We start from the raw sequence: 21774 nt of genomic DNA, 5'->3' as shown, positions 1-21774 counted from the left end.
GCTAAAATATTTGGCTTTCTTGTTCATTTACAGTGCCCACCCCACCAAGAAGATGGTCGTGAAAAGGTTAGTGAAAGATGGCAGGCTAGAGATGACCACAGGGGGCTGGGTGATGACCGACGAAGCAACGTCGCACATCTACGCCATGTTGGATCAGCTGATCGAGGGTGAGTGCGGCCATCTTGAATTTTTATCGCTTCTGAATAGATCAGCATATTCAGGACCAGTATAAAACGGTATAAAATTAGAGGAAATGGAAATTGGGTATAACGTGGAACGCAATAACCCACGTTTCCTTTATTCGAAGGAATTTTTACTTAATCTCGACTTCTCGGAGGTGATGAAGATGACGAGGGTCTTCGCAGGAATTGCCTGCAGCGTTCTTAACGCCCTCTGATTGCAGAAGAAAAAGGAATCTGGCTGGTTTAATGCCAGAATTTTATCGTACCCTAGAATTCCTCTCATTACAGTTGAGACCTCCATGATACTAGCCGCGCCATAATAATTACCATTCCCTTAAATACGTCCCGGCGTTATCGTCGTCTCGTGGTCATTAAGCGCGATCGTGATCCAGGCTATGACGTTTGAGAATCCTCAGGAACTTCCTGATGATCCTGGAATCCTTCTTCAAGGACCAATAAATTGTATACGAAATCTTCCTGTCAGAATTGGATTTATATTGTTATGGGCGACAAGTGGCGAAGGAGTTCGATGAATTATTAAATTCGTCTCAAAATTTCCATTATGATAATAGCCATTTCCATTATGATAAAAGGTCTATGTAAGGAATCTTCGTTCTTCGCATCCTTCTTTATTTTGAGATTAAAATAAAATTACGATATAAACTAGTTTCGAAGTATCCAGACAAAAATGGCCAAGTTGGTGATGAAAAAAGTTCGAACTTTTTGGTCAGAATCGAATGGACCAAATTTGTCGGGATATTTAAACCGCAATTTCTGTTCTCTACAGCAAGGGATTCTCTGCGCTTGATCGATTTGGGTCGGTTTGGAAATCCTTCGGGTCTGTTCCGACTGATAGCAATATAGGAGGATTTGTTGGTAACGTGTTGCGTTTTCGACGTTGCATATTCACATACAGAATATTTGCCGATATATCGGCGTGTAATGCCCGCGAGCACGCATATTGACCGCGGCTGGCCTGGATATTTAACGTTCTAAGCGCGAACCGACCGCATACATATTCAGAAGCCTAATAATTGGAAGTTAATATAGCCTGCTCGGTATTATTTCAATGGAACGTGTGGACCGGCTACACAAGTTGCCGTGTAAATTGCAAATCTGAATGCAAACCAGTATGTCCTTGAATGAAGGAAATCATGTGGCTTCGTTGTCAATCTATAATAAGAGAATCACGAAAAATAATATTCTGGAAAAAAAGGGAAAGTAAAGAAGGACTTTCGAGATAAGTTTATAGATTTTATCGTTTATATATTCACATACTTTTCTTTTACATTCATTTATTGGATATTTATTTATTTTATTCAATTTATTTTTCATCATTTTATATTACCATATTTCCTGTTAACGAGAGTTCCTCTCATTTCTTTTACAAGTAGGGAACGAGGATGACAGGAAAAATCGTGTTTGTAGAGGAAGAAATTACTCGTTCCCCTGAGGTAGTCAGACAACCTGATACCAACGCTACATATTTCACTTTGTTTCCTTCTGTATCTCCGAATTAGCTTCACAGACATTACAGCGTCGGATCTCAAATTGACTTCATCTCGCAACCAACGTCGAAGTTACCAACAGAAAACGTCCTCGAACCATTTGTTCGCGGGATGAGCCGTCGAGAACCGGCAGAATCGACCAGGCGATAAAGGATCGAGAGATCTTTGGAAACCTCGGTATCTCTCGGTGGATCCAGTGTAAATATCGCGGGAGAAAAGCGTTCATGGCCGCGTGCTATCGCGCAGCATGGAATTTCTGCTCTTCTCTGACTGCTAGAGAACACAGGAATCCACAGTTGGAAATACAGGGAAGCGCAATCGAAGGGAAGTCCTAGCGGCGATATTACGTGGCTGAGATCCACCCACTTCGGGCTTGTCGGGTGAATATCCTCGACGAAAGCTTCTCCCTTGTATAAAGGATGTAATTTAAGTCCACCAGAATACGCGGAGCATCTCTCTGCGATCCTCTTTCCTTTGGATTCTCTTCACCGTTGATCTTTTTTTCTTTTATTTTTTATGATTCCAACGATAACTCGCTTCTGAGATCCTTTTTGTGCCGATTTCGTTGAAAATCGAAGTTTGAAGAGGTTACGTGCGGTTTGATAAGCAAAGAATTCGTCCAGTGTAGCTGAGTAATTTTTTTATGGTGTAGAGCCTCTGATTCCTTCATTTTCATTGCTGTTCTATGCGATAAGATCTTCTTCTTAATTGATTTTATGTGGAATCGAAGTTTGGAGAGGTTGGATTTGGTTTGAATGAATAATGGGGGGTTCGTGAGATCGATTAGACTAAGTTTTTAAAGGTTCTGATGGATGTTCTTCTTCCTGATCTTCTTTTATTGGTTCTTTTGATGGTCCACGTGATGGATCATAGTTGGGATCCTTTTTCGAATTCATATTGAGTTATATTCAGGTTGAATTAGGTTTGAACATGAATTAGGAAGCTTGTAGACCCATCAGTGATAACTTTTCGAGGACTTTCAATATCGATCCTTCCTTTTAAACTGGTTCCGCATTTTTTTAATGAAACTACTGTTATTACTTGCAACTGTGTGATTTAGCATTTTGTGATTGCTGGTTTTTACAAACTCATGCGCGCGTCTAAATTATTTCTCCATCCAAATATACACTCTCAGCTTCTAAAGCATGCCTTTTGCAAACGGATCCCGTGGTCCCCTTTTAATCAGATTACTTGTGTCGTCCTAACCATCCACCAAGGAGAACGGCTTATTACAATCGCTTCGAAACCTCCCCAAGCGTTTCGTAATTAGCTTTCCCTTCTTTCCCTCTAAGTATCGTCTCAGAAACAGGCGACTAGCCCTCTTTGAACATCTCGAATCGCGACTTTTGAACGTAAATGGCACCAGGTAGAGGCGGAATTACATTTGAAAAAAAAAAAAAACAAGGACGCCACTTAATTGCGTTTCGCGGGAGTAATCGTCGAGCTTTTCTTCCGGGAGAAGTAAAGTGTCGCGTGGATTCCTTTGTGCCACGCCAGGCGAAATGCGCCCGTTCCTTTGTCTCCTGTTTCTGCTCGAAAAACAACCTGACGTTTGTCGTGGTCGCTTTGAAACTTGACGGATCGGCAGAAATAAATAACTAATGCTTTATTTTAGTCCTTTTTGCAGCTTGAAGAAAGTTTCTCATTTGTGAGTCAATCCCCAATATTTTTAAGCTGACCGAGAAAATGTTTTCGACGCTGCAGTGTCCTTTGGATCCGTAGAAAAGTCGTTAAATGATAGATTTTTAGGTTATTTCATGTACCAATCTTTAAACGTTTATTGTGGTCGTCTTAAATGAAGGTAAAAGGAGGTTAGGTGGTGAATCAGGTTAGTTCGTAGGTTAGGTGTATTTGAATTGTCATTTCAGGACTACGAAATTGTTGGAAATGAGGATCGAGATAGGAACGATCGGTTTGAGGTTAGGTTTTCACGGTAGGTGGCGCACATAGGCAAAATTATGCATCTCGCAACGACAAATCCAAGCGTCACGGATCGTAAACGGATAAGCGTAATTTACGATCACGAACGCGTCTAATTCCGATCGCACCTGTTCGATCAATAGAACGATTGATTTATCGAAGCCCACGTAAGGGGACAATAGCGACGGCCAACGATAATAAACCACCCCATTGTTTAGCAGAGGAAATCGCGAGCTATAGCCGTCGTTGAGCGGCAAATTAATTATCCGTTTCAGATAACCAATTCCCTGACGGCAGTTTATCCCAATCAGGTCGAAGCTTTTACTTTGAAAAATAGATTTAAACAGTTTAATGTTTCGAAACTTTTAGGTTCGTCTCAGCTATAATTTATTACTTTCAGATTCAGGCATAGGATTAGGTTATTAAATATTAGTAATAATTAAAATATTATAAGAAGCTCGATATACTTTTGAGGTTAGAAAACATATTTTGCCAGTAGGAGGTGTTAGTGTTAGATTGGTTCGAAGAAACAATCTGCCGTGAAAGAACGGAATAAAAGTAAAAGGATTTCATAGAATTATTCGAACAGGAACCGAAGCGTACTAAGATAGATGTTAACGGCTGAGATTAAAGCGACATGGAAGAGCTGAGTTGGTGGATTAAGCGAGCACTAAAATCCAGAATCCTCTAAAGTAATGGAAGATAAGGGATGGAGAAGAGGTATCGACAATTGCAGAAATCGAGATAACCGCGATCCTGGCGTCGAACACGCAGGAAGCCCGATAATAACCGGAAGTGCACCGGGACGAGTCCATTACCGGTCTGTCCCGAAACGCCGAGCTCGTTTCGGTCGGTCCCTGAGAATTAGCAACAGCTAACGAGCCCCGTTATCTACGTAATCGATTCCATCGCAGAAGATTCGCATCTCGCGCCAGCTAATTTCCTCCCCATGACCGAGATTATCCAAAAAGTTTCAAATTTTCAGAAATAATTTTGCAAATTTAGATTAAACAGAAATACGTTACTAGACTAGCTGTATTCAACCGCTAAGTATAAACCAGGTATTATTTATAGGTTAGGTTTGGGACAAGGTTTTAGCCATGACCAGGCAAAACTAGGTTAAGTTAGATTCGACTCAGATAGATCATAGGCATGATACCATGTCCAGGTTAAGTTTGCCTTAGATTGGATTTGGATTTGAGTTTGGATTATGATCTTAGACATACCAGGATACCGTATATATCTAGGTTAAGTTTGAACTATGCTTAGGTTAGATTTGGGTTCGAATCTGATTTGGTTAAGATCGTGAACGAGATCAAGATGTTTGTTCTAGCTTAAGTTCGATCTGAATTAAATGTTAAACCTGAGTCAATCGTTAATTAAATCTGATCTGAAATCGTTTTTACATTTCATAACTTTGATCGTGAAATATGATCGAAATATTATTTTTAGGTTATGTTATGAATCTAATATACAATGATAGATTTGATTTAACATGTCTAAAATGGTACTATATTTGATATAAAAATCGTCATCGTTGATCTCTATAAATAAATTCTTCGGCAAAGCTGCCTATAAACGGGAGAGTACTTTATTTCTCTTCTATGGCTACGTATACCTTCCTATAGCATTTCCTAGAGTCTGAAGAAGCTGGTGGTATCTTTGATTCTGCTGAAATAAGAGCAACAAGTGGCGCGCGGTATTTATTATCCTTCCGTTTGCTCGCAGCTCTTCTGGCTGACTAATGCGACGCCTCGCTACTAGACGAGTCTGTCAGTGATAGAGGTCGACGTTCTATCGAACGGTACAAGTAGTCGCGGAACGTGTCGCGTCAGACGGCTGCCAGTAACGTTGGACGTTTTAAGGTCAGCCAACCTAGGAGGTGAAGGCTGAATTATTAAAACAGCAATGGGTGATTCTCCATCGTGCAAAATATATTCAAATTGAAAAGAACATTAATCTTACGAATTGTACTCGGCTGAAAGGTTCACTGAAAAATGAAATATACCTAGATGGCCTGTCAGTAATATCGAATATACCATCTATAGATTTACCTCTGACTCATTTTGCTTGAAATGACATTTACTACTATTTCATTGCCCTTTCTATATCATAATATGTGTTTTATCACTTTTACGTATTTGGTTGGTTAAAAACATTGTTCGAACAATTTTTAATGCGTTACTTATGCTTAAATTACAGCACAGATACTGCAAAGAAAAAAACGAGGAAATTCACAAATTTCAAACCAAAAGATATTGATATTGCTATACAACGATAACTAAATTTTATATATTATTTATACCTTTCTGATCAATTCTTTTCTTATTGGAAATCTTCTCATCTTGAAATTTTTTGAAGAGAAATTTAATTCGATTGCAAAGTTTTTTATGGTAATTTCTTTCGTACGTGCGGATCGTTTCGGAGGAAATCAAGGCGTCGATTGGAAACCTAGAAGCAGCTTCGACGAGGAGCCTGCCCTTTAGCGATACTTGGCCTGGATGAACTTGGCAATTCCCTGGAATTAAAGCCGAAGCGTGCTCCAGAAACGTTCGAACGACGATTCGTTATCCCCGAAAGCGCACTCAGTTCATTCCCCTAACTTTTTCCAACTCGTTCGTCGGTCACTCGCCCTCCTCCTGTCCTTACAGAACTTCCGTGACGCTGAAACTTTTTTCCTCGTATCATTCTCCCCTTCTAATCAAGCAGGCTAACCTAAAACTTGATTTAACAATTTTTTAATCCTCATTTATTTTAACCAACCCAATATTTATATATGAAAATTAGTACATAAAAGTAATCAATTTTATTAAGGACAAAATATGAAATTATACCAACGAATATTAAATTTTACCAAAACTTGGCAAAAAAGGGAAAATTGTCAAAAGATGTTACCAAAATTAATGCAAACATTGATGATTAGGATTGAACATTTGATCATTTGATCCTAAGGAATTGGCAAATTATAAATTTGAATATTCTGAAAAATATTTTCTGTAAACTTCTCTGTAAATTTATTTTTGACAATGATTCATACCTTACAGAAACCAGAGGAATTAAGAGCTTTTCAGAGATCATTGCTCGTTGCTATTTAAAAATCAATTTTGCAGCATCATAACGTTCTGCTATAGCTGTAACAGTTTACCTATGACATAGCTGTAACAATCGTAGAAAATAAAAACTTATCGTAGATCCATTGATGATCGAATTACGTGTTCAAACATCTTCAAACATCCTCAAACATCCTCAAACATCGTGAAAAAAGAGCAGAGATTTATTATTCCATGATAGTATAGTCTGTCCCGATTTAAATCACTGAATAGAACGTCTCTCCCATTGGAATTGTTAGGTTCATCCACGTCAGCCAACAGGATGGTTCCGATCGTGTAGCAGGGAACAGTCTACGCGCGCGATAACTCGTTTAATGCACACATGTCATGTCTAATGGGTTATAATCAGTGGAGTACCGGCTGAGTGTAGTTTAATGGTTTGTTCGCTCGCATTAGGCCATGGCACACCCTTTCATCCGAGTTCCCCTGCTCTTCAAACCTCCTTGTACACACTTTCCCTTCCAATGGCTCCTCAGCAAGTCTGCCAGGGTCTCAGTTTTTGCCTCGCTTCCTTCATACTTATTGTACTAAATAGCTTCGCTTCCGCATATGAAATTTCATTTAAGATGATTTAACATGAATATAAATTTATATTAGTCTACATAAGTATTAGATTACGATTGAATTACTATACCTAACTATGAAGTTAAGTAAGTGGTCGTAGCGGGACAGTTTGTAAAATTGCAGTTCCTATAATAGGAGCTCATCAATTTTCTTCGCTATCTAATAATAATATTTTCACATAATAGAAGCTCACGTTCATTGAATTCTACCGAGATATGTATATGTTTATGTGTTAGACTAGGTCAGATGCGTAGTAGTAATACTTGTATGTAAATATCAGTGTACGCAAGTATGTGTGTACGCAAGTATGTGTGTGCGCGGCGTCTCGAAGAGACAAACGAAGGTAAACTGTTCAGTCGGTTAACAGTCGGATATAGAAGAAAGTGCTGAGACGCGTGCAAATGTGTATCGATGAATATCTCTGAAATCGCTTATCCAATAAATATAGAATTATTGTAATATAAATTTTAAGTGTAGATTTAGTGTTCCTATACCATTATTTCGGCTATTAAGATCCAAAATTCTCAAGAAATTCAATCGGCAGGGGCTCGGTTAATCAAGCGTGAACTAAATTTTCGTTCCAATAAACGCGGTTGAGATAGACGCAGCTCTACCACAGTGGTCTGGATATTACATTTGGTTTGAAATATCACGTGCAATCGCGAAGTTAAACGTAAGCAAATTAACATATAAGAAATTGCAACGAGATACATGCCATCCACAGGTAAAACGAATTTCTTGAAGAAACGCATTAATTAATTTCATCAATCTTCTGACTCCTCTTATTTGCATGCTTTAATGGCTGAATGGGAAACTCGTCGTTCTTCGAATCCTGTTACGATCTCCGTGGATTTGTGGTCGGGGACGTTCCTTCGAAACGTCTGCAATAAACTGAAAACTCTGTGGAAGCAGCGAGGAACGCGCAATTTGCGGGCCAAGCCGGCTTCCTCGAATAATTGACGCAATTTCGACGCTACGACCGGCGGCCACCGATGACTCTGTGAATGCGGATCGTACGGACTAACGGACCGGTAACAATCCGCCAGTGGACGTTAATGTTTAAGCACGCTCGAACGATTTCGAGTAGCGCGCGTCTGAATCGAAAATACCGGCCCTAGCCCCAGGAATTGCTGGCGTCCTCGCGATATCGGGCATTAGGAAACTCGAATTAGTTTCGAGCCAGGAACGCTTAACCACTGCCACGATTATTCATTTAGCTCGTCTGCCCACCCCCTACGAAACCGGCTACGACTCCGTCGAATTTATTTGCTTTTCTCGTTTTGTTTTATTTCACTTATTTAATTGAGAAATCGTTAGAATGCTTGCAACGACCAATTGGTAATTTCTCATTGAAATTTTAATACATTCACAACGACGTATTCTTGCGTTGAATAATAAACAATCGACGACAAGAAATATAAAATAGAATACTAGACTTTCGAGTAGAGTGGAATGTAAACGAAAAAGATTGGTTATAAATCTTGTTAATTTATCGAAAATTTGACTACATTTTATGCTTCTGGTGAAAATATTTTGGTGGAAGATGGTTGAAATTCTTCTCAACGTAAATTCGTTTCTAGTGGCGTATCAAGTTCCTTCATCAAAGTAGAGAAAACCACGAGCAAGATGAAATATAAACACTAACTGCTTCTCTTCGCAGTATTAATGTTTATGAAAGCTGTTGGAATGTCGTTCGTTCATAAAATATAATACACAGTGCTAGAATTGCGACCTGTGTTTTTTATCATTTTTTTTTTTTGTTTATATCTTGTTTTCAATCCATAGCTTCCAATAATTGAAACAAACAAGCTGTGTTGTCTGATGAGAGCGGGGGATTCGTTCAATCTGTTACGGTTAACGAATAACCACGAACGAAAACTTTTACTAATTGTATATAACGTTGCCCGTCTTCTGTCGCAAAATCTCGAAAATGTCGATTTCCACCGCAACGAGTATAAATGCCGTGGAATTTATCTGCACAGGTTAGCAGAACTAAATCGATGGACTAAAATATTGCGGATTCGAATAAAAAATTATGTCCAAGTGGTTAGAAACGGTTAACTGGTGTTCCCTGGTTAATAAGTTAAATTTGCCCAATTCGCATTTTCGTGGAATGTTCGCCGTTCCAACGATAAAACTAAAACGGCCAAACGGAAGGTTGCCTTCCGTGCAGATAAACGAGACAGATACCTCGAGGACGTTCGGAGGAGAAACTGGGTCAATCCGGATGGAACATTTGGGTCAGCCAGTCGGAAGTCCCTAAGGGGTACACGATAAGGCATGCCTCAACGAATTTATGTGCCGTAAATCGAACGCGTAAGATCACTCGAGGAATCGTAGCTCTTCGTTCATTGGTAGCCTGGTAGATGCTATTGGTTATTAATAAAATTAAATCTGATCCGGTCGGCGGTCGTTTTCATTAGCGGTCTTCCAATTGTTCCACGCCCAACGAAATGCACTTGGATTTGCACACGTGACGCTCGTGGGTTGCCTATTGTTTCCGGGGGAATAGCGCAGAGCGAGCCCCGCGGCCACCATTTTCGATTACCATTTCTCTCTATTCCTGTTAATCCGGTGTTTCAATCTTTTTCTTTGCTAAAACGCCAGGAAGTATTGTTACCACGTTTTTATGAGAAATCCAAGTTACGCGGTCGTCGTATGGTTGGTGAAATTCCTGCAATGTATTTCTCTTATTAGAAAATTAGTACGCGTGCGTGTAACGATGCTAATTTTGTTTATGATCTTTTTACCTTTGTACAAATTAATGGCCAGGCATATCATCTTTCCACGTGGCTATTAAAAAGAAGCTTTCCAACAGCCATTGTAACGTTAAAGAATCAGAATTAACACTTGCCACAAAATTGTTTCAATTCAGCATTTTGTCATGCGGGTCTACGTGGCTATTATCATCTTAGTGGCTGATCTTTGAAACATTTAAAAAATTACTCCACGATGTTGCCATTTCCATGTCTGATATTTCTATCTCCTCGTAAGATCCGTGTAACCTCTTTGAGTTACGTACAATTGGTAGAATCGGCGTGGGAAAAATATTGAGCGAACGGTTGGAGAATTTCAACTCAACGAGCCCCTTCGTTTTCCAATCCATTGTCAAGTCGTTTCGCAATCGCGGTGTCAAAAAGCAGAACTGGAAAATGTAAATTGACTGAAAAGGAAGATCGCAGATGAGATATTGCTGGAGCGCAATGTTGGTCGTTAATGAGCTAACCTAAATCCGCAAGAGCGTTGTACGTAGGCCAGGAAGAGCCCATAGAGAACAGGCTGCATCCACACGACAGCGTGCGTTAACACGCACGCTTAGCTGCACATCGTTGCATGCACAGCAAGTGCATCTGTTGGTTGTTGTTGTTGTTGCTGGGCTGTTCTGATGCTCGTCCATGCGCATAGCAGAATCCTGAATACGAATTCGGTTTCGCAGGAATTTCGGGGACGCTTCAGACGATTGCATTAGCCTGATAATTGGACCTGTCTCCGTTTGCCTCTTTCTCCTAAAACCGTATTAACTCAATTACGTACTGTTCTTGGAACGGTATTTCGAATTTAATTGATTAAACTTCGCATTTCTGGTTTCTTTTTATGTGAAACGAATTCTCTAATTTTCATGCATAAACTTGAAAAAAATCAAAGAATCGTTTCATGATAAAAAAAGAAAAAGAAAAGAACAGTTTATCGGGACAGTCCAAAAGCTCGGCTCTGCCCAGTAGTTCATTTTCCACGTCAGAAGTCGCGCAGATCGCAGAGAATTCTATTCCATTGTACGCGAGCATTTCATTGGATTCGATCAACGATCGTTTATCGAGGGAAACTAGGAGCCCGTGTGAATTCGTTTTCCCTTCGAAAATACAAAGACCAAAGGAATAAAATAAAGAAATACCTTGCTACGATTGCACATCGAATACTGTACCGTGTTCCTTCTCTCCACCTTCAATGTACACATTTTTCTAAATCGTCTCTTCCCTCGATCGACTCGCGTTTCTCCATGAAATATAATACAATTTCTGGCCTATAAAATTAATCGCGAAACTTTACTCCGTTCATAAAACAATTTCTAATTAATTTTTATCAGGCGATCAGCGAGAATGAGGCTCGGCCATAAACGCAGTTTATGGAGTTAATAAACGTAGATAAGCAGTCGTAGACCTAAGGATAGTTACTGTAATCGACGCTAGAGGCGCTGCGAACCATATGACACCATAAATTGTCGATCGAGAAACCGAAACGCAGTCTCTATCCTGTGGCAACGGATGTGGATTAACTCCCCCCTGTTGCACAGGGTCAAAAGGGGTTGTTTGGCCAGCGAGGAATGTTAGGAGGGTGAGAACTGATAAATAGGCTGCGATTACACCGTCCACTACGACCACGTATCGAAACGGGTCTCCGCCGTGAGAAATCGGGTCTAAATTATTGAATACCTCTGGTACAATGGCCAACCAAACCTGTTACCATCTTTTCCTATTTCGTTCTTCTTTTTTCCAAATAGTCACACTGTTTCCTAAATCGACCATCCTTCTGATGGATGATTTATTTGATCGATTGGGAAATCCTGAAAATGCGTTAGTGGATAGGATACAGATTAATTTCTGGACCCAACCGTTTCGAAAATAATCGATAAACATAAACACACACAGATATATCTTAGATTTCCACTTTTATAAGGAACTTGCATCGAATCACACCGCGCGGATTCTACTTGTTTCGCCTGAAAGCGCTCAAGAAGAAGCTCCTGTTCTCCCGTGGAGCATGAGCTTTTAAACGAGCCCCGGAGATATTTACACGGCGATAAGTGTCTCGTGATCGGCGGTACGAACGAGCGGCACTCAAAAGACGTTCTTCGAATTTAACGACGCTGTTCGCATCGATCCTTTTGATTTGTACAAGACCTGTGTCTGTCTTAATGAGACCTGCAGAAGCCTCAAAAGATTCACCTAACCGTTCCCAGGACATTAAACGGCCGGATGGCTTGCCAGTACTCGGCATACCAGAAAAGCCGATTATTCCGCGGCGTTGCTAACTATTGTGCAAACTGAAGCTCTTCATTCCCTATTCACAGCCTGCGGACTGGTGTTTTTTAATTGACCCGATTCTTGTCTTTTTTATTCCAGGTCACCAGTGGCTGAAGACGAACCTGGATGTGATCCCAGAGTCTGGTTGGTCCGTGGACCCTTTTGGTCATGGTGGTACTATACCATACTTCCTGAAAGCCTCTGGAGCTTCTGGTACAGTCATCCAGAGAATACACTATGCGTGGAAGCAGTGGTTCGCCAAGGAACAGTACGGTGACTTCGTCTGGATACAGCCCTGGGATCAAACCGGCAAGGCTGATATGTTGACTCATAATCAACCGTTCGATATCTACAACATCAAGCATTCCTGTGGTCCACATCCTCATGTGTGTCTGAACTTCGACTTTAGGAAAATTCGTGGAGAGTATACCGAGTATTCGGTCAGGGCGGTGGAGATTACGCCCAACAATGTGAAACAGATGGCTGAGCTACTTCTGGAACAGTATTCTAGGACCGGCTCACTGTTTACGCATAACGTGGTGTTGATGCCGCTTGGGGATGATTTTAGGTGAGAGTTAATTCGAATTTTGTGATAGAAATAATTAGAGAATTAAATAGATAATTATCACTTTTGAAGCTGTTTACTCGTATTGCAATCCGATTTTCTTGAAAATGTGAAACACTATACTGCATAAAGTATTTACTAGCTCCATATTCTACTCTATTTCAGATACGACCATGCTATCGAGTGGGACCAACAGTACACCAACTATAAAATCCTAATGGACTACATTAACAGTAGAAAAGAAGAGTACAATGCAGAAATAGTGTTCGGTACACCCAAAGACTACTTCCGTGAAATCAGAAAACGAATCGAGGAGTTCCCAACATTGAAGGGCGACTTCTTCGTGTACTCCGACATCTTCAGCGAGGGCAGACCAGCTTATTGGAGCGGCTACTTCACTACGAGGCCGTATATGAAAATTTTGGACCGTGAGTTGGAAGCTAATCTCCGATCAGCTGAGATCCTCTACACCATAGCTCTAAACGTGGCCAAACAATCTGGCAAAGACTTCATGTTGTATGAGACTTACTTCGAGAAACTGGTGAAGGCCAGGAGAAATTTAGGTCTCTTCCAACATCACGATGCCATCACTGGCACCTCCAAGTCTTTCGTCATGAAGGACTATGCTCTGAAACTGTTCGAATCTATTTCAGACACGACCAGTCTCCAGAGTTTCGCCATTCAATCCCTGGCTGGAAGCGCCAGCAAGCCTAATTCTGTGTATGTTCTGGCTGAGTCGGATAGAGACAGCTACGAAAAGCTACCAAAAAAGATACCCATTGGTATCAATGGTCAGGAAACTAAGAAGATAGTTCTATTCAACCCTCTGGCTCAGCCCAGACAGGAGGTGATCAGTCTCAAAGTCACTTCCTACAAAATTAGAGTTCTGGATACACAGAAGAACCCTATTCCGTATCAGATAGCTCCTGTGATGAACGCCACGAGCATTACTCATGATGTTTATGTTTTGTTATTTGTGGTTGAACTGAAACCTTTGTCCATAGCCACGTATCATCTTCAGCAAGTTGATAAGGTGCCCATGGAGGCTATTTCCACGGTGTATTGCAGCAGATGTGGCAAAGACAACGTATTTCCTATCAAACCCATGCAAGTAGGCGACGTTCAGTTGGAAAACCAAAGGATGAAACTGCTGTTCGATGGTCAGACCGGGTTCCTGAAGAGGGTGACCAAAAAGGCGACTGGTAAGATCATGCAATGCGCCATTCAGTTCGCTGCCTATCCGTCTGCACAGTTCCACAGTGGGGCCTATTTGTTCATGCCTGATCCTAATCTTCGAGACATCGATAAGGACGTTCTTGAAGCGTACACCCCTCATCAAAAGATCTACATTGTTAGTGGAAGCCTGAGTTCGAGGCTGACAGTCGAGTATGGAAAGTTGTTGAGCCACCACGTGGCCATTTACCACAGAGACGACGGACTGGGCGAGGCTATCTATCTGAGAAATATTGTGGACTTCGAAACTCCGCCAAAGAATCGTGAAACAGAAATGTTCATGCGTCTACAAACTGATATCCTGAATGGTGACCCTCCAGAGTTTTATACAGACCTAAACGGTCACCAGATGATCAAAAGGACGAAGATAGAGAGAATTGGCATCGAAGGTAACTACTTTCCCATCACCACTATGGCCTACATAGAAGATACCAATCACAGACTTACTCTATTGGTGAATCACTGCCAAGGAGCAGCCAGTTATCAGCCAGGCTGGCTAGAAGTGATGTTAGACAGGAGAACGCTATACGATGACTCCAGAGGAATGGGTGAAGGTCTTCTGGACAATCGTAGAACTGTCATCAAGCACTGGCTACTGCTAGAAGACATCACCGGGGAAAAGGACAAGTACTCCAAGCCTTCCCTCTTTGCCAATCATCTAAGCAATGCTCTCAACTATCCTGTAAACATTTTCGTAGTAGATGGTACAGAAGGTGACATAGCAATGGCACCAGAGGTTAGGCTACTAAGTCAAAGTTTCCCCTGTGATTTGCATCTGTTAAATTTGAGGACCAATCACGATCAAAAGCTGCCACACTTCCCTGTGAATAGTGCCCTGATGGTGCTCCATAGACAAGGTTACAGTTGCTCTGTGGGAGTGGACGTGGCCATGAAACACTGTCCACTGACTGAGAAAATTGGTCAAGGGACCTCGTTCTTCAAACTAGCGAATCTTAATGTAACCAAGACTTCGCTAACCGGCACCAAGACGAAGCAGAGGCTAAAGGACGGCCTCCAGGGGGTGAGCCTACAGCCCATGGAGGTGGAAACATTCAACGTAAATTTCGTCCAATGATCGTAAGCCCAGCAGAAGCGTTTGCCTGCCTTCTCAACAGGACACTGCCCTGGCAGATGCTACCTCTTCGGGTCTTCGTGCAATCCACTGGAATCAGAGAGGGAAATTGCCCTACAGATGGCGCTGGGACCGTGTTCTTCTTGCCCCATTTGTTACCTTGTATTCCATGGTCAATTCAGTGTACATACTTAGACGCCACGGTGATGTTGACTGTGTCAGCATCAGTGTACATACACACACCAGGCCATCACACTGTGCTCCATTCTCTACCTTTTAGTTGAGTTTCTAATTAGGCAGGCAGGGACAGGAAGAGAGAGTCCTCATAAGAAGAGAAATTATACATGCTCGCTGTGTCCTCTGACTTCACGTTAGATTCACAAGGTTTCCTATGCTCCTCAAATCATCTTACACGACTGTAGGAACATGTAGGAGTCAGAAATCATTTCTGAAGCCCGGTCTCCGTCGCTAAAACCATTCAAATGTTTCTACACCAGTCAATTTTTACTCCCAGATACTTTAAAGGGACTACCGGGCGAGGCCTGGCTTCAGAAGCATGCCAAAACAAACTGACGACACAATCAAACGTTCAAAGTGCATTACAGACTAGTAATCTGTACAAAGGTAGAGATTCAGCTCGCGCGAGGCGCATGGGAATAGTGTGGATTATGATGAACAGGGTGCTCCACTTAGCTTATGCGTTTGAATGACTTTATGATTGAGATTATTCTTGAGAATAGATAGTTTTTTAATGGAAATTAATCAAAAAAGATTCTTATACCTTCAATTTCTTAATTGATCAAATTTCATAATTGATTAAAAAGACCCAGATGACAAAATGGTGAATTAAAACAATTTTGTGGAAAGTGTTAATTCTGATTCTTTAACAATATAATGGTTGTTGGAAAGCTCCTTTTTAATTTTTTTAAAATATAGCAAGTAAGGAAAAGTTTACAAATAAACCAATATAAATTCTCATAAATCTTCTAAATAGTCTAAGTTCCTCTAAGAACTAGTAAGTTACTTCGCTTAGGACAATAAAGTTTGCCCCATAAAAACAGATGATTTGTAGAATACACGTCAAATGTTTTAGCTAAATGGACTCACCATGTGAAATACTATAAATAATATATTATATTGTACATATCAAAACTGGACTTAACCTTAGACCGTATATTGTGATAGCGTGAGATATATAATGTAAATGGTATACACCTATTTTCATATGCAAAACGTTAAACGATAAGACTCTCTCTTCCTTCTCCAGACAGAGTGATGAAAGAAAATGAAATCAATCGCCAGAGACCACTGGTGACTTCCAACGCTCTTCCAATTCTAGCGGGGACACGATTTAGTTGAGCCTGAAGGCTGGAAAGTACCTATTTTTTACTTTTGCTAAGCGAATCCGGCTGGAGAGACGAAAAGGTTCGATCAGGCGTCCGCTGTACGACAGACTCGTGTAAATATTAGACTAATTAGCAAGGGAGGAAGCGTCGTACGGGTTCCACGCGAATTTTTACAACCAAACCGTTCATTGAAGTACGCTTCTTGGTCAGAGAAGAGGTTAGGTTTCAATTTCTCGTGACCAGCTTATTTCAACAACTCATCGAGCCTAGAGTGGCTTATATAAACATTTGTTATACGATTGTTAAGGTGTTTTTAATTTTATCTGTTGAATATTTGTCATTTTTACAAATTTTATCAGTGACTCTTTCTTGAAATTAGGGGTATCTAAATAAAGTATAGGAAAAAATATTCAAAATAAATTTTTCTATTTATATGTATTACATTGTTTAATTAGTTATTATTTTATTCTTAAGTTTTGGGGAAGATGTATGCTAGGAGAAATTTCACTGACTATTCTGCTGCTGGAAATTTGATTCCACTACTAGTAATATTTTGCAAGGGGACTCCAACGCAGATGATGCATTTGTGTGCATCTGTAATTAAGCTCAGGTTGTTGACCTCCTAGTTTTCTAATTCAAGTACTTGGTGAATTTTATGGTATAAACAAGTAAATCGTTGGTGATGTGATTAATAGCATGTCCTGGTAATGGAGAAACTATAGGGACAGAGATGAAAAAAATACGCTCTAGTTCCTTTTAATTTTAATTCTATACGTTATTTTTATTGATTTAATTATGCTTTACACTAAGAAAACAAATTAGTGTATAATATTTTGTAACCAGAAAAATTGAAGTACAATTATTTTTAAGATTTTTGAAGTACAAGTAGTAGAAAATCCTATAATCTGAAAAGTCTCGTATGTGAAGACACTAGTATCAATCTTCGAAGAAGAAAACACTAGTTACTGGCAAAGGGACAACCTGTCTCCAAGTGGGCCAACTGAAGAAAGTAAAATATCAAGATGGTTGTTGAACACGTCACCACCAAGAGATTCGCGTTGGAACACCGGAGAATTAGATTAAAAAAAAAAAAAACGATCGCCGGAGATCCGTGACTGTCCTTGTAACGATATTGTAACATACTACGTGTTTGTGCTGTCTCTAGAGAAGAAAGATCTATATTAAAGATGGTATATGTATACATACGTGTACGTGTGCACACGGCATGCACGTGTGTAGTACACGTATATAGAGATATATTTGCAAATCGCTGGGACCACTCGCAAGAATAGCTACTTGCGAGCTGTCCAGCTGGATGAGGACAATTACACACCACGATATTCCTTATGTTATGATGTAATATTATATTTATTGAATAAAGATAGTAACTGACGTATTTTAATTAAGAGCGTCGAGATGGATTCTTCCTATCTTCTCCTACATCTATGTTATATTTGAAATATAATCTCTCGTCACTTCATTTTATTATATTCATTATATTACACTTTAATGACTCCTGCCAAGTTTAACGCAGACTTCAACATTCTTTCAATATCAGGATACGTAACAATAAATAAGAATCTAAATTTAACTAGACACAAAACCAGAAGAATCTAAACGAAAGAATCATCACAGGATTATGTATCAAAGAAGTTCACGTCTAAAGATTTCATTTATGAAATACTGTGTTCAGATTTATTATACCAAGTAGTACTGATCTTTGACCATAAGCAATATTCCAAGTTGAACTAGACAAAAGGTTGAACCAAAATCGGGAGATTTTATTTACAAGATATTGCATCCCCACAAATGAAGCATAAATTTATTATAGCAAGTAGATCTGATCGTTGGTAATAAGACATTACATTTAAACTAGACAGGAGGTAGGCCCAGGAGGATCTAAGAACAATAAATCCGTACTAAGGAACCTCATATCTTAAGAGGATTTTGTTTATGAAATATTATGTGCCCAGATGAAGCACAAACTTGTTATATCAATTTAACTTCTTGAACTATCTCAGTGGCGCTCATTCCCAGCGAGAAGACAAAGATGTGCTTTGAAGTAACATCATCTGAGTGGTAAATTTGTAGACAACGCATGATAGTAAATCAATGAAGCGACGCCTCGTCGTCGAGTATCTAGGCTAAGCTTTAATCGATACGATTCCTTGACATAATTCTCATTAATGAGAGTACGAGATACCAGCTGATGCGCTGATAAACGCTACAATGCCAATTTCTTATCCGCCGTGATTCGTGAGACGCTGAGAACGCGGTTAAAGGGTCATCAGCATGAAATAGAATATTCATTTGCACTTCTCCTAAGAAGCTTAGAAGATCACCTTAATTCCAGGAACTTCAGAATGCTATTTAGAAGGCCTGAGCTTAGCCACAGGGACTCTCCGGTTTAAGATAACATCTACAAAGAAATTGGACAAAAATAATTATCTTCATATTTTATTTATACACTAAATAGGCTCACTGTTGTTATAAATTTATTGTAGATTTATCATATTGTTAAATAGATAGACTAAGTATGCTGTTAAATATAACATTTAATATAAGTCAGTTGTAACAAAATCTCAAAGAATGATACTTACCTCAATGATAACAGTGATCTAATTTTCGGGGATTTTCTTTTTCATAATTCGAGATACCTGTCAAAAACTTCAAAATGTATTGATGTGTCCCATGTTTTGGTAACAAAGAAAGGCAACTTTGAAGTGAAGAGATTCTTGTCACACTGAAAGAGTAATAGGTTTCAGTTCCATGTTGTTTACTCAACAAGTAAGTAGTAGTAGACAGTATTCTGACTATCTAAATCTGAGTTAGATGTGATAAATGAAGAAAAAATAGATAGCAAGAAATTAGAGTGGAAGAAATTATCTTCATCTCACTCCATTCAAATTCACTAAAGAAGAAATAAATAAATAGGAAGAAATTAGAGTGGAAGAAATTATCTTCTTTCTGCTATTCTATTCAAATCCACATTTAGATGGCAGACTTGAAATGTAGAGAAGTTCACGGATATATTTAAACAGTGGCTGCAGATAGCTTAAACTTCATTTGAACGTGAGAATGGCTTGCAATGACTGAGATAAGTCTCGAAGGGAGGAGAAAACTAATACGTAAACGACAGTCGCGGAGCTCGACCACTCGAAGAACTAACAACGTATTTCCGTCATTAATTAAGAATGTCAGGGGGATATTCAGTACCGTGAAAAGGCCGCGGAGAGAAAAATAAGTGGACGTTACGAGTGTCAGCTCCACGGTTGTGTTTAACGAAGCTCCAGATGGAAACTCCAGTAAAAAGGAAATCGAACCGATTGTAATTAAAAGTTGTATAACGAGAGGGGTCGTCTCTTAGCTCTTCCCAGCCTCGAATTTTCTTCGTTGCCTGCTCAAGATGCCTCTAAAACCCTTCGATAATTATATTTTTCATGCCAAATGTACAAGAAATATTTATATGTAAAATATTTTTTAAATAATTTTGTCAGTTTAATCAACAATTGGAATTTTTAGAATTTCGTATTGTTCCTCTAATATCTTTAAATTTAGATTTTTATGATAAATGGACTCGAAAGAAAAGGACAAAATATGTTCGAAATATTTTAATTTTGTGCGTTTAACTAATTTTTTGGTATTTAGAATTTTCATATTTTCCCTTCAGTTTTGTAACATTTCCCAAATTTCAAATAAGATATGTAGAAAAATATGTTTTAAATATTCTAATCTTGTTGATTTAACGAAAATTAAACATTTGTAATAAACAACTAGTGAAATAGATGAAGTAAATGTGGTCCATGAAGTGTTGTTCTTTGAGTGATTACTGTATGGGAAAAAAACTGTCTGAATGCAGGAATGCACTTCATTTGGGCACATTTGCGTGGTTGGCCTAGTTCTCAGCTCTTTGTAGCGATATTACATTCAAGTTTCACGAGCTACACGAAAATAAGTTGTTGCCTCGGTCACAAGCAGCATTGTTAAAACCTAACCAACGATTCACTCGATGGCCTGGCCGTCATGAAATACTCCATTTTCCTTCTGTCAGTCTGGGTCAATGACGACATCGCTGAACTGTTATTTTAAGCTGTTTCAAAGTACTTGCACACTCTGTTAGAACTTCACACTTCAACATCAGTCCATCCTAATCTATTTCTCACTCGTAAACTTTATACTTACTAAATGTAGCACAATTTCGTCATTTTATTTGAGCTCTGTTTGTCATAAACACTTAAATTTGAGGAAGTCAAAGGAAACGGTTAAACATTTTATCATCTAACTATTTTCACTCATAGAAGAGTCACAAAGCGATACCACTATAATAATTATCCAGTAGCAAATAAAAATGTCCCTAGAAAATACTAGAAATTGTATGGCCAGATAAAAAGTTGCGACAAAGCGTCCATCTTCTATCAAATTAAAGACACTGTGGGCTAAACTTATTTCCAGGAAGACAAGTCGTCTGAAATTCCCATTTCTGTTTTGGGGCTATCAAACTAGAGGCAAACTCCGGCACAAGCTTTTTCCCAAGCTCGACAATGGCCCAGTGAAATAAAGACACGAAGGGCTTTAATAACAGAGACCAGCCAGGGGAGGCAGACAAATAGCCGGCTTTTCCTTTGTGTCGTGAAAAAGGCGTCCAACCTCTCTCTCCCTCTCTGTTGGTCTCGAAAGATGCCAGAAATTTCGTGTCCAGGCCCAGAAGTGCGTCGTTAATTTGTATGGAAATACAAGGTGGATTATAAACCACAGGCTGGCTTTCTTAGGATATCGTCTTGGGGCAAATTATTCTGCGGAGAGCCGGTAGATTATGACGAAAATCATTTTTTAAGGGTCGCTTCAGCGATATTACCTCGCGTGAAGTACAGGGTGTTCCAGTAACCATGGTACATTTGGTAAAGCAGCGGTTCTACGTGAGAAAACAAATTTAAAATGTAAAATAATGTTTTCTCGTCCAAAGTCACGTTTTCATCTACTTGAAAACTGAACGCCCTATGAAAAACTTTTATTCTAACTTTTGGTTTATCTTAACACGTAGAACAAGCTCCTGTAAATTATTTAGCTCTCTCCAGTTCAGAATTGGCCAGATTTAAGTATATTTGACAAAGTTTCAAATTTCATTTTCTTGGAAATAGAGCGTCCCATGAAAAAGTGTTATTCTACATTTTCGACTTATTTCCGTACGTAAAATAACTTCTTGTCAATTATTTATTTCTATTCTATATTATCGACTTATTGTTTCACGCAGAA

The 21774-nt window shown here is 39.5% G+C and overlaps 1 protein-coding gene and 1 long non-coding RNA gene across 7 annotated transcripts in view; one reads left to right on the top strand and one right to left on the bottom strand.

Moving 5' to 3' along the window:
- Positions 1–16915, top strand: part of LOC117216919 (alpha-mannosidase 2) — a 151103-nt gene extending 134188 nt beyond the window's left edge. For all 6 annotated transcript variants that reach the window (XM_033464090.1, XM_033464093.1, XM_033464092.1 and 3 more), the window contains 3 exons: positions 34–167; positions 12405–12873; positions 13036–16915. In XM_033464090.1, the coding sequence (XP_033319981.1) occupies positions 34–167; positions 12405–12873; positions 13036–15178 (2746 nt within the window). In that variant the 3' untranslated portion in view covers positions 15179–16915. The remainder of the gene's footprint in view (positions 1–33; positions 168–12404; positions 12874–13035) is intronic.
- A 1523-nt stretch (positions 16916–18438) lies between these two features.
- Positions 18439–21443, bottom strand: LOC117216920. Its single transcript, XR_004489446.1, has 3 exons — positions 20704–21443; positions 19122–19264; positions 18439–18940 (listed from the first exon to the last, which is right to left on the bottom strand). It is a non-coding gene; the product is annotated as an uncharacterized LOC117216920 (long non-coding RNA).
- Positions 21444–21774: the final 331 nt, after the last annotated feature.

The sequence above is a fragment of the Bombus bifarius genome, unplaced genomic scaffold (assembly GCF_011952205.1).
Source record: "Bombus bifarius isolate JDL3187 unplaced genomic scaffold, Bbif_JDL3187 scf7180000007974, whole genome shotgun sequence".
NCBI lineage: Eukaryota > Metazoa > Arthropoda > Insecta > Hymenoptera > Apidae > Bombus > Bombus bifarius.
The sequence above is the reverse complement of the archived record's forward strand: the minus strand, read 5'-3'. Positions and strand labels throughout refer to the sequence as shown.